Here is a 14,529-nt window from a genome sequence, read left to right on the forward strand (position 1 = left end):
AAGAGTTAAATGTTTGGATTTTGCAAAGAGGCCTAGCTTCTCATGCTTCTCTGACAGTTCTCAAACATCAATCATTTTACATTTACATTTTAGTCATTTAGCAGACGCTCTTATCCAGAGCGACTTACAGTTAGTGAGTGCATAATTTTTTGTATTATTACTATTATTTAAAAAAAAATCATACCCCCCGTGGGAATCAAACCCATAACCCTGGCGTTGCAAACGCCATGCTCTACCAACTGAGCTACATCCCTGCCGGCCATTCCCTCCCCTACCCTGGACCAATTGTGCGCCGCCCCACGGGTCTCCCGGTCGCGGCCGGCTACGACAAAGCCTGGATTCGAACCATGATCTCTAGTGGCACAGCTAGCACTGCGACGCAGTGCCTTAGACCACTGCGCCACTCGTGCCAGAGGAGACCGTGTGCTTCCAAAATAGCACACATTCCACTGCTGCCTCGGGTCAAACCACCTCAGCGAAATGAAGGGGTAACTCACTTTAAAAGCATCTGATTTCATAAATCATCCCCTTTAATGAATGAACTCCTCCACCCTGATAAAAATCCATGGATTAAATAGCTGGGGTTTATGGCCCAACAGTCATAACTTGACATGGTTTAGTTAAACTGCGCCTCATAAATCTTAGTTTGCTGTGCACCCATCTTGCTGCATCTCAGGGAGGGAGGATGCCTCCTGAATTCCGAATGCTCTTAGGTGATGGGAGGTATACAGCTGTCTGATTAAAAAGCAAGGCCAAAACTAAATTGTCTATTTGCATTAAGCACAAATTTAAATATTTAACACTGCACTTTACAGAGCCTGGTGTCAACTGTGTTTGCTACGTTTTGCTTGCTTCAACATTGGGTACCTTTGAGAGCTCTCACTTGGGTCAGTGTAGCTTTCAAAACAAATCATATTTAATCGACTGTATACATTTTAAAGAATACATTTGAATACATTTTAAACGTAGATCACCTTGAGTGTTGGAGATCCAATGCTATAAATGTATTTCTGTCTGTTTCACCACATATAGCCTACAGATGCCATGTGTTTAAGTAACCTGTCATGTCCATAAATGCTTACATGCACACTCTCATAAGGGTTACCATAGTGATTTCCATAAGTTCGTTATATTCATTTGTGTTATAGGAACTTATTTTCACACATATGGCTGCATATCTTCCCATAGAGAACTTGAGAAGATTAGGATTAATGAGAAACAAAATACTTATGGATAGATGTTTTACAATTTTGTTGCTTTCACATAGACAGTAACTCATAATCAGTTCAGCTAGCAGTGAGACGCCCAAAAGTGAATACGTCATAAAATAAATATATATTCCCCTCTGCCCAACACACCAAGGCCATGACAAGAGAGATAAGAACATGGGGAAGGCTTAACACAGACATGCATGAGGATTCATTTCGGTCCTCTGTAGCTCAATTGGTAGAGCATGGCGCTTGTAATGCCAAGGTAGTGGGTTCGATCCCCGGGACCACCCCTGCTAAATGGCATATTATTATTATTAATGTGTTACATGTACAACATTACTTTGCTTTCCCTCCCTCCCTCGATCCACCGATTATGCATTCCTTGCTGAATGGAGTTGTCGTTGGAGACCTTGAAGAGTTTAAGTGATGGGCAAGGCTGTGTATCAAGTCAAAGCGCAATTTGTGTTGCTTGGTTGCAGTTCTCAATGCAGCAGCGATTTGACTTGACAGAAATAAAGACAGATTGCATATGATATTCACTGTGGCACTTGATCACAAAGGTACAATTCCACAAAATGCTCCCAATAAAAAGGCCACTAAGTCAATAAAGAAAATAGATCTAGTAGCACCATTATTTTACAGTCCTGTTTCAACTGGTATTTGCCTGTTACTTAAAGCTACAGTCTAGAGAATGTTGGGGTAATCACACAGCTAGTGTACATTACCCCAACATTCGAAGTGTTACGTTTACAGTACCAGTGAAAAGTTTGGACACACCTACTCATTCAATGGTTTATTTAAAAAAGGTAGGGGGGGTATACAGAATATAGCCCTATTTTGTAAAAGACCATGTCCATATTATGGCAAGAACAGCTCAAATAAGCAAAAATAAATGACAGTCCATCATTACTTTAAGACATGAAGGTCAGTCAATACGGAACATTTCAAGAACGTTGAACGTTTCTTAAAGTTCAGTCGCAAAAACCATCAAGCGCTATGATGAAACTGGCTCTCATGAGGACCGCCACAGGAATGGAAGAGGATAAGTTCATTAGAGTTACCATCCTCAGAAATTGCAGCCCAAATAAATGCTTCACAGAGTTCAAGTAACAGACACATCTCAACATCAACTGTTCAGAGGGGACTGTGTGAATCAGGCCTTCATGGTCGAATTGCTGCAAAGAAACCACTACTAAAGGATACCAATAATAAGAAGAGACCTGCTTGGGCCAAGAAACATGACCAATGGACATTAGACTGGTGGAAATATGTATTTTGGTCTGGAGTCCAAATTGGAGATTTTTTGTTCAAACCGCTGTCTTTGTGAGATGCGGTGTGGGTGCACGGATGATCTCTGCATGTGTAGTTGCCTCCGTAAAGCATGGAAGAGAAGGTGTTATGGTGTGGGGGTGCTTTGCTGGTGACACTGTTTGCCTTGAATTCTAAATAAATCACACACTTAACCAGCATGGCTACCACAGCATTCTGCAGCAATACTCCATCCCATCTGGTTTGGGTTTAGTGGGACTATCATTTGTTTTTCAACAGGACAATGACCCAACACTACTCCAGGCTGTGTAAGGGCTATTTTACCAAGAAGGAGATTGATGGAGTGCTGCGTCAGATGACCTGGCCTCCACAATCCCCCCAACCTCAACCCAATTGAGATGGTTTGGGATGAGTCGGACTGCAGAGTGAAGGAAAAGTAGCCAACAAGTGCTCAGCATATGTGAGAACTCCTTCAAGACTGTTGGAAAAGCATTCCAGGTGAAGCTGGTTGAGAGAATGCCAAGAGTGTGCAAAGCTGACATCAAGGCAAAGGGTGGCTATTTGAAGAATCTCAAATAAAATATATTTTGATTTGTTTAACACTTTTTTGGTTACTACATGATTCCATATGTGTTATTTCATAGTGTTGATGTCTTCACTATTATTCTACAATGTAAAAATAGTAAAAATAAAGAAAAACTCTTGAATGAGTAGGTTTGTCCAAACTTTTGACTGGTACTGTAAGTGTTGAAAAAAACTCTGGTAAGTCTATGGTACTTACTGTCGGTAATTCAAGAGAATTGGTGAGTTCAATACAATTGGTAAGTATTCTTACAGAATCCTGGGAAATATTTTTACATGGCTAGTTTTCACCCCTGATGGTTAATGTGTAGTATAATTTAATCTCAACAATCATGTCTGAACTCTTGGCAGTCACTGTAGATATCTGTACTTGCAGCTGACACCAGGGCAATTCTTTGATGACGATCACCAAGTCACATGGTATCAGGAGATCTGAATCAATTGTCTGATATTCAGATAAGACTTGTGTCATGAATGCCCTAACAACCAAATGTCCTTGAAGAATGAAAAACAGGGAAGTGCTGAAAGGATGTAACTTTCAATGTTGGCCCTTAACAGGAGGATGCATATCAGATTGAACTTGATCTTGGGAAAATCGAAAATAATATACAGTATGTGTATTCAACACTTTTGATCTCTTTATCACTTACATTAAATACAGGACAACCCTTCATTAGATACATGATTGGTATAATCATACAATTCTCATTCTAATATAAAAAGAGTGTTCCAAAAACCCCTGTGTTTACATTCTCAAGGATATAAAATGGAGACAGGCTGGTTTCACAATTGTTAGTACCAAACGACGTGCTTAAAATGCATCTCATTAGAAGAGCTCCCATATGATTTTGCTAATGAGCCACAACACATTTATTTCACTTCGATCCAGATGTCAGAAAGAAGTAGCAAACCACTTACTCATGTAAAATAGCTTTCACATATGTTTCTAACACAGTTATATATTAGTTTAGTATTGTATCATTATTATTATTATTATTAGTAGTAGTAGTAGTAGTAGTAGTAGTAGTAGTAGTAGTAGTAGTAGTATCATTATTGTCAACACAGTACTGTGGATAAAGGACAAATTAATAATAAAGCAAAAATGGGTATCCCAATTTATAAGAAGTGTTACATACAGTTAGCAGGTATATTATTAACCATTTAGAGGATTTGCTAATAATCTCACAATTGAGATGTATTTACACTGTAGATGTCTAGGTAACTAACTACTCTACCAAGTGGGACTACCAAGTGGGACTACCAAGTGGGACTACCAAGGGAGGTTCTATTATTTTTATTTTTATCTTTTATTTTCTCTCTTTTTGTGAGATGGAAGGAGCTATTAAAAGACATATATAATTTAGGGGACAAGTTGACAAGTTGAAAGAGAAGCCCGGTGGTGTGGCTTTGATCTTCTGAAGGTGTTTGTCCCTCTTGCAGTAGGGACCTGGGACACAGGTGCCTCTAGACAATCACAGTACACTGAAGAGAGATGACTTCATCTCTGGCACCATAATAAGATGCTTTGGAGCATCCAGACGTTAGAGGCTTGTACTAAAAGCACCTGATGGAATTATAATATATATCCCCTTGTTGCATATATAATATATGAACAAAGAGCCTATGCAGTCTTGAATTAAGTGTGATTGTACTGTATGTTGTTACCAAAGCCTAAAAGGACTCTCACTCAAGGGTCTAGGTTAATATCAACAATTGATTATGGACAAAAAATGTTTTCCTCCCAGACAGAAAGATGTAAATGTTTAGGACAGGACATTCTATAGTGTACTCTATATAATTGAACCTGCCTAGAATATGGTATTTTAACCCCATATTTTTGGCATTAAACAGTCTCCATATATACTTCCATTCATTTTTTCAACTGGTACCGGGGGACCTTCAGACAAGTCTTGTGAGGCCTGTGGGCGCCCTAGAGCAAAATAACTGACATGTACATGTTCATACTAGTTTGTAGGCCAAACCGTTCGGACGCTACAGATGATTTTGTGAGAAGACCGATTTTCGGGATGTCTCATGGTCTTACTAACACCGCTCTAGCTCTGTCACCTTTTACCGCAGATGCAGTGGATTGAGATGCATCCAATGGAAAAAAATATCTCTAGCTTAAACTGACATATTTTTATGGGGATTTTGGTATTATGCTAATTAGATGTCCGGGGGGCGTGGAACTCGACCTTAGGGGGTTATTATTGTGGCTGCTTCAAGGAGGCATTTTGCGTTCTCTTCAAAAAGCTACAAAGAAACTATCTATTTCCATTTCCAGCCAATTGGTGCTTGGAATATAGCCAGCTGATCTCTACTCACACAACAACCACCGCACCAACCAACACATACACACACAAGAGCCTTTATCTAAGGCAGATATACAGTGAGGGAAAAAAGTATTTGATCCCCTGCTGATTTTGTATGTTTGCCCACTGACAAAGAAATGATCAGTCTATAATTTTAATGGTAGGTTTATTTGAACAGTGAGAGACAGAATAACAGCAAAAAAATCCAGAAAAAAGCATGTAAAAAATGTTATAAATTGATTTGCATTTTAATGAGGGAAATAAGTATTTGACCCCCTCTCAATCAGAAAGATTTCTGGCTCCCAGGTGTCTTTTATACAGGTAACGAGCTGAGATTAGGAGCACACTCTTAAAGGGAGTGCTCCTAATCTCAGCATGTTACCTGTATAAAAGACACCTGTCCACAGAAGCAATCAATCAATCAGATTCCAAACTCTCCACAATGGCCAAGACCAAAGAGCTCTCCAAGGATGTCAGGGACAAGATTGCAGACCTACACAAGGCTGGAATGGGCTACAAGACCATCGCCAAGCAGCTTGGTGAGAAGGTGTCAACAGTTGGTGCGATTATTCACAAATGGAAGAAACACAAAAGAACTGTCAATCTCCCTCTGCCTGGGGCTCCATGCAAGATCTCACCTCGTGGAGTTGCAATGATCATGAGAACGGTGAGGAATCAGCCCGGAACTACACGGGAGGATCTTGTCAATGATCTCAAGGCAGCTGGGACCATAGTCACCAAGAAAACAATTGGTAACACACTACGCCATGAAGGACTGAAATCCTGCAGCGCCTGCAAGGTCCCCCTGCTCAAGAAAGCACATATACATGCCCGTCTGAAGTTTGCCAATAAACATCTGAATGATTCAGAGGAGATCTGGGTGAAAGTGTTGTGGTCAGATGAGACCAAAATGGAGCTCTTTGGCATCAACTCAACTCGCCGTGTTTGGAGGAGGAGGAATGCTGCCTATGACCCCAATAACACCATCCCCACCGTCAAACATGGAGGTGGAAACATTATGCTTTGGGGGTGTTTTTCTGCTAAGGGGACAGGACAACTTCACTGCATCAAAGGGATGATGGACGGGGCCATGTACCATCAAATCTTGGGTGAGAACCTCCTTCCCTCAGCCAAGGCATTGAAAATATGTAGTGGATGGGTATTCCAGCACGACAATGACCCAAAACACACGGCCAAGGCAACAAAGGAGTGGCTCAAGAAGAAGCACATTAAGGTCCTGGATTGGCCTAGCCAGTCTCCAGACCTTAATCCCATAGAAAATCTGTGGAGGGAGTTGAAGGTTTGAGTTGCCAAACGTCAGCCTCGAACCCTTAATGACTTGGAGAAGATCTGCAAAGAGGAGTGGGACAAAATCCCTCCTGAGATGTGTGCAAACCTGGTGGCCAACTACAAGAAACGTCTGACCTCTGTGATTGCCAACAAGGGTTTTTTGCCACCAAGTACTAAGTCATGTTTTGCAGAGGGGTCAAATACTTGTTTCCCTCATTAAAATGCAAATCAATTTATAACATTTTTGACATGCGTTTTTCTGGATTTCTTTGTTGTTATTCTGTCTCTCAATGTTCAAATAAACCTACCATTAAAATTATAGACTGATCATTTCTTTGTCAGTAGGCAAACATACAAAATCAGCAGGGGATCAAATACTTTTTCCCTCTGTACTTGTTCCAGGCATTTCATTGTGAGACCCACATTTACCCAGAGAGTTTTTGTGATTTAGTGTCTTCGTTAGTTGGAATGTGCACAGCTGTTTACCAGTACTTTGCACATTCAATGGAACAACCACTGTTTTCTGTGTCCATTAACTCTAGTTCATGGGTCCATACATCACTAAACAGATATGTTTTCTATTTCCGTTGTCTTTTTTCTGTATTCATTACAGTCTTTTCGGGAAAGGCCAACTCTACACTGGAGTTGCTTACCAAGAAGACAGCGAATGTTCCTGAGTGGCCAAGTTACAGTTTTGACTTACATCTTCTTGAATATCTATTGCAAGACTTGAAAATTGCTGTCTAGCCATGATCCCCAACAACTGACAGAGCTTGAATAACTTTTAAAAGAGTAAACACACACACACACAATTTTACTCGACACATTTCCCTTCAGTACAGCTGGTGGTGGGTCGAAGGGTGGAACAGCAGTGGGATCACCAGGGAGCTCATTTGGCAGGGAAGCGCACCATGAGGGAGTGTATGAAAGCTCACCTAATGAAAGCACACAGCGCGTAACCTGCCCCGCTCACATCTGCCCAGATTGTGGCAACTGCCAGCTCCACTCTAGGACTATTTGATGTCAATGTTGGGCATCCCATCCCCCTCCTAACCCCTCCCATCCCTTCCACATATTACATTCCTTCCCCTTACACAGCGAAGACCGTTCACATATTATGAAATCCGTTGTGTCCACAGGGCGATATCAAATCAAATCGTATTGGTCACATGCGCTGAATACAACAGGTGTAGACTTACAGTGAAATGCTTACTTATGAGCCCATTCCCAACAACGCAGAGTTAAAAAGTAAGACAAATATTTGCAAAAAATAAAAACAACTGTACCACAATAAAAACAATTATGAGGCTATATACAAGGAGTACCAATACCGAGTCAATGTGCAGGGGTAAGTTCGTAGCAGCATGTCTCGAGTCCTGCAGAGGCAATGATTATTCTGTTTGCAAGCTGTATAGTACATGGGGAATGTTGAATCATGTCAATGGTAGCTGCTGTGAGATGAAATGCTGCTGAAATTTCATTCTGATTGTGTACGTTTGACTACATCAAGAAGACAAACAGAGACATGTTGCAGAAAATAGACATACCTCTTCGCATTTGTGATTAGTGAATGTTTGAGAGCGTCCCCATTAACGTACTGACTACATCGGATTAGATTTGTTGATATAAAGGAAAACCTTGAGGTTTAATCGCCCCATCGCCAATATCTTGTCAAGAGCAATACCAATTAGTGGCTCCATTGACCCTATCAGCCATAGACCTTTAACAAAATGATAATGCAGTTGATAAATCCATTTCGAAACAGTTAAAAGGATATTCCCTTCCCTTTCCCCTTGGGATATTCTAACATCAATATGATTATAAATAAAGATTTAAAAAATAAAGAAAAAAGGACTTCTTAGTACTGGTTAAAAAGAGGCACTGCTAAAACATAGCATGTGAACAAAGGCACAGTGGTGATCTGTCTGGTGGGGTGTATTTCTGATACTGCTCCACGGGGGTCACAACAGATGAGTACATCACCTGGATTGGCAGTTCATAACCCCAACAGGACAGAGTGTCATGGGGGTTAAGGGACACCCCTGTCGCTCACTGACACATTTCTACGGGATACCGTCTGAGCAAAAACATCCTCATACAATCATACGGCCCAGCTTTTAAGTTTCTTTCAGTGACTGGGAAGAGAAGTGAAATGGTGGTCAGATTGGAGGATCTGTCTGTAGTACAGGTTTCATCTAGCACAGCTCCAAGTGCCAAACACAGAATGTGGCCATCACTGACCTACAAACGTAACCTCATTTATTTCGTATTTTAGGAAGTGCTAGAGCTTGATTTCACAAGAGACCCATGGGATTGCGGACTTAGAAACAAAGGCTGCATTTACACAGGCAAACCAATTCGATATATATTTCAATAATTGGTCTTTTGACCAATCAGATCAGCTCTGAAAAAGATCTGATGTGAAAAGATCGGATGCGATTGGTGAAAAGACGAATTCGTGGAAAATATATCTGAATAGGGCTGTCTGTGTGAACACAGCCAAACAAGCCCATGAAAGTGGTTAATGTGAATGAGATTGCACATATAAGGTATAAGGTGAAGAGAAAGGACATGAGAGAAAAAAAAAACTAAAAAACAATATGGTTAAGTATTGTGCAACAAATTTACAGCAAAGTCATAAACAAAGTGATAAGTGCTAAACTTAACTGATACATGATATTCTCTACATTTTTCTTGTACTGTATTAAAATGTTTACCTATGGGGCCTCCCGAGTGGAGCAGCGGTCTAAGGCACTGCATCGCAGTGCTAGATGCATCACTACAGACCCGGGTTGTATCACAACCGGCCGTGATCGGGAGTCCCATAGGGCGTCGCACAATTGGCCCAGCGTCATCCAGGTTAGGGGAGGGTTTGGCCGGGGGGGGGGCTTTACTTGGCTAAATGCGCTCTAGCGACTCCTTGTGGCGGGCCGGGTGCTTGCAGGCTGACTTGGTCATCAGTTGAATGGTGTTTCCTCCGACACATTGGTGCAGCTGGCTTCCGGGTTAAGCGGGCTGGTGTTAAGAAGCGCGGATGACTCGACCTTCGCCTCCTGAGCCCGTTGAGGAGTTGCAGCAATGAGACAAGATCGATAAAGGGGGTAAAAAAAGTTGACTATTAGATTAAGTGCAAATCATGACATGAAATTAAATGTTTAAGTTAACAACACAACCAACATTAACTGTAAAGCAAGAGAATAGGACGTGAACATATAAAGACAGAGGGAAAACACTGGCACACATTAATTAGAGAACAACACAATAAATCAGTCTTGTGAATGTAGTGAATTGGGCAGCATTGTATGTTCTGTAGCATTGCAATCTGCTATCTTCTTAACCCAGGATACCCCTCCGGTTTGCTGTCTTCATCTCAGTGATAAATGTAATGCCTCCAGGTGCTCATCTGGACTGTGTCAGAAGGTTAACTGCATTCCTCCAGATTCCTCCTCTGATAGTGCCTTCCTCCTGACACACACAACCTGCAACATCATACTGTCAAGGCTTAGAGACTAGACATTTTGCCCTGTTTCCCTCTTCTGATATGCACTGATTTGAAAGGTTAGATGTGGATATCACACTTTTCTGCATGATAAAAAGGTAATATTCAAAGGTTATGGTTTGCGTGATAGGGAGAATGTGTGTGTAATTGTACATTCTGGAAAGGCAATGCCCCAAACCATTTCATTTTCTCAACCTGTGATCTGTCGTAATTGTGTTTCTGCAGATCTTGTTCCTCGAATGGCCTTGTCAACTTCATCTGATGTTGTAGAAATACAAATTACCCTTAGATTTCACATACATTGTAAGACAGTTCCCTTGATGCCAGTGATTGATATTTGATATGGTCTATTTTAACAGTTGTATTCAACCATATGCTAATGTTACTATGCTGTTTCCAGATGTTCAACAGGCATATTATATGCTGATAAATACCCTCTTTTGCTTCACTGCGGTCAATATATAGACACACTAAATGGTACAAATAAATCTTATTTTATTTCACATACATTATTTTTTTCTTTTACTTTGAACTTTTCACAATCTAAATGATTCAACAACAAAATGAGAAACTACCACAACAAAGTCCAAATGTCTTACTGGGGAGAAAAGATGTCAACTTCACTGTAGTAAGCTGGACACATGTATTTTGCCATCAGGCAAAGGTTACAGTCAAAGGAATAAAAAGAGACAGGAATAGGACAGAAAAGTGTAGGTTCTCTGACCAATATGTCAACTTCTAAATCATCAAACGTGATTATTTCTCCCCGGAATAGTGTTATAATACTCACTTTTGTAAAACCCTCAAACCACTTTGATAAATAAAATATTTTTATTTTATGGTTGACAATAAACAAAAATATCTTTAATATCTAGGGGTTTATTTGGGGAACAGGGATATATTTTCTCCAGTGTGACATTGCAATCCTGTAGAAGCCCTTTCCTATATTCATGGACAATTTCATAAGTGACGAGTTACCATTTTGCTTATTAGGTGGGGGAATTGAGATTTTGGCTGACGTTGCATCCCATGAGTATTGCTATGAACAGTTTGTTTAAATGAGTATGTACATACCTGTACATAATGAAGCATTAAGTACACATATGCAAAGATTATGCTCGGAGGGAATGCTCTCAGTTTCATCAATCAGTTCGGTGAGTAAGCATGGTGCAAGACCAAACCAATAAGAGTAATACTTTTAGATACAAATGTGTACTGTACACGGTTCTGTAGTGTCTTTAAACCCAACCCAGTACTTGGGCATATAAATATAATTTGAAAAGCTTTATTATCACACCTATTCCTTTCGGGTCCCCTGGGTAGAGATTCAGATAATTTCTGAGGATCTGTGGTGGACAAGCTCACTAGCAACTGCAAGCACATACGTCACAACGTCCTGGCATTGTATCCAATAAGATGCCATGGTTGGGGACTGCACTCTTGTGTCCTGTTATTGCACTCTGCAGTACTTTTTCCATTCCCAGTATACCAAAGAGTGATGCTGAGACTCCACAGTGCAGTCAGAAAAAGTTATTTTCCTGTGTTTTATATATATATTTCCACACTATGAGGTTGAAATAATACTGTGAAATTGTGAAAAGTATGATAATGCCCTTTTAGTGTAAGAGAAATTTCAGTCTGTTTTGGTGGGATGGAGTTTTGGCCATTCTGGTGACATCACCAGGCGTTAAATTAGTTAATAGACCAATAAGAAAGAGTTCCAAACCTCTCTGCCAATAACAGCTAGTTTTCCCCTCCCCACTTAGACCTCTCCCAGACAGTCTTAGCAAAATTCTTGCTTGAGAAATTGCTATTTGTGTTTCTTTTTGACCACTTTAATTGAAAACAATCACAGTCATTGGGTCATCGTTACCCAGAAATGATTTGATATTGAGATCAGAACAGCTGCATTGGACCATTAAAATGCATGTCAAACAAAACCCAATGATTGCAAAGTTAAACAAACCATACAACTCTATGCACAAGGACTACTTTAAACAATTTGCACAGATTTTTTTTTTTTTACAAAAACACATTTAATTGAAGAACAGTGCAGATGCAAAGTTTGGTAACAGAATGATGGTTTGTGCTGTTGGTGCTATCATTCTGTTACCAAACTTTGCATCTACAATGTTCTTCAAGTGTGTTTGTAAAAATGTCTGTGGAAATTGTTAAAAGCAGTCCTTGTGCATAGAGCTGTATGGTTTGTTTAAATTTGCAATCATTGGTTTTTGTTTGGCATACATTTTAAAGTGAAAAATCTGAGCCTCAGCATCACTCTGCTATCATGGAATTGCTCAGTATCATTCTCCTGCAGTAGTGGAAAATTCAGAAGTTCCATTTGCAATAAAAATACATAATCCTTAGAGCATTCCCAACATATGGATTCCCAGATTCACAAACCATGTTAGATCATTTTCATGTTAAAGCGATGAGGTCCAGCTTGTCCCTCTGCCCCTCCATCTACAGAGGTGCCGTTAGACTTGGACCGAGGGACATATTCAATATCTATATTGTTTTTATGCTTTCCTTTGCCCCGGCTCCAAACGAACAGGAGCAGGAAGCAGAACAAGACCACCCCCAGGAATGTGAAACATCCCATTGCTGTCGACACTAAGATAGTCTTTAGGTCCAAGCCGTAGGTCACGTTGCTAGTCCCATTGGTAGTGGCATTGCTGGGATCTGTGTAGTACTGGGTCCTGTTTGCGTAGAGCGACCCCAGGCTTTTCACTGCTAGGGAGGCCATCAATGAGTCGTTACCTGCTGTGTTGGTTGCCATGCAAAGGTATACGCCGCCGTCCTGCACCTCGGCCACCTTGATCTCCAGCGTCCCATTGTTGTGGACCGTGACTCTGCCATGGCTCTTGTTGGTGAGGAGGCGCCGACGTGGGGACAGCCATGACACCACCGGCCTGGGGATCCCTTCTGCACTACAGTGTAGTTTTGCTGGCTGGCCCTCGTCCACGGCTATCGTCTGTGTCTTGTTCTCCCGGATTTTTGGCTTGGTGCATGTCACGTAGTAGGAGAGCAGGGTCTCCTTGAACTCCCTGAAAGGTCTGCCGCGGATGCCCTCGGGGGTGCTGCACTCTGGCTGCGATTCGCCAAAGAAGATGGAGTGCCTTTTCTGCAGGATCCACATGAGACGGCAGTCGCACACCAGGGGGTTGTCATCGATCAAGAGGACCTCCAGAGCCTCAGGGGCTTGGAAGACACCCTTCTCCAGGGTGTCCAAATGGTTGTGGGAGACGTTGAGGACTTTGAGCCACCGGAGGCCCTGAAATGCGTACGGTTCAATGGTCGACAACTGGGCCCCAACCAGACGCAGTTCCCTCAGGCGCACCAACTCAAACAGCATCCCCCCCTCGATGTGTCTGATGCAGTTGAAGGAGAGGTTGAGGTGTGTCAGGTAGTGCAGGTGCTTTAGGGCCTGGTATGGGAAGGTTGACAGGTTGGTGTTGGTGATAAATAGTGTAGTCAGGTTGAGGCTGTGCAGCGTGTTGGCCGGCACACTGTCCAGTGAGGTCCAGCTGTCAATCTCCAGGTTGCGCAGCCGGAAAAGCTTTTTGAAGGAGTAGGCGTGCAAGGTGCTGATGCTGAGGTATCGCAGGTGAAGACTGACCAGGTTGTGCAGATGGGACAGGGCCTCAGTGGGCACCACCGTCAGGTTGCATCTCTCCAGGGTTAGTGTCTGTAGGCTCAGCAGTCCACTGAACGCCCGGTGCGAGATGTACACCAGGTCATTGTCACCCACATCCAGGAACTTCAGGTTGTGCAAGTCCTGGAACATGTAGTCCAGCAGGATGACGATCTTGTTGTCGCTGACATCCAGCCGTGTGAGGTTGGACAAGCCTGTGAAGACGCCCAGGGGAATAAGCTTGATGCGGTTGCTTTTGAGACTGAGTGAGTGCATGCTGTACAGAGGGTTGAATGCCCCCGGCTCCACATAGCTGATAATGTTCCCACTGAGGTCCAAATCCTCTAGTCCAGGGTAGGGGGCAAATTCGTCCGGGTTGATGGCCTGCAGCTTGTTCTTGCTCAGGTCCAGGATCCTGGTCTCGATGGGGATGCCGTCGGGGATGCCCGGTAGGCGTTTGCGGTGGCACAGGACCGACTTGCTCTGGGCTGAGCAGTCGCAGCGGGCGGGACATCCCAGGGCGGAACCCACGAAGACGGCCACGAGAGCCAGTCCCAGGAACGGTTGCCAGCATGAGAGGGCTGTGTGCAGCATGACTTTGCTCATACAGTCGACCATTCTGTCACGGCTCTACAAGAAAGAGAGGGAAAACAGACAGAAAGAGCATACAATTAGAGAGCATAAATTGGTAAGAATAAGTGATGTGTGAAAACCTTGATGGTTATCAATATA

The 14,529-nt window shown here is 42.2% G+C and overlaps 1 protein-coding gene across 3 annotated transcripts in view; it reads right to left on the minus strand.

Moving 5' to 3' along the window:
- Positions 1 to 12,226: 12,226 nt before the first annotated feature.
- The window catches only part of LOC121541577 (leucine-rich repeat and immunoglobulin-like domain-containing nogo receptor-interacting protein 2), a 347,768-nt gene continuing 345,465 nt past the window's right edge, over positions 12,227 to 14,529 (minus strand). For all 3 annotated transcript variants that reach the window (XM_041850691.2, XM_045207494.1, XM_041850685.2), the window contains one exon: positions 12,227 to 14,427. In XM_041850691.2, the coding sequence (XP_041706625.1) occupies positions 12,571 to 14,427 (1,857 nt within the window). In that variant the 3' untranslated portion in view covers positions 12,227 to 12,570. The remainder of the gene's footprint in view (positions 14,428 to 14,529) is intronic.

This window comes from Coregonus clupeaformis, chromosome 3 (assembly GCF_020615455.1).
Source record: "Coregonus clupeaformis isolate EN_2021a chromosome 3, ASM2061545v1, whole genome shotgun sequence".
NCBI lineage: Eukaryota > Metazoa > Chordata > Actinopteri > Salmoniformes > Salmonidae > Coregonus > Coregonus clupeaformis.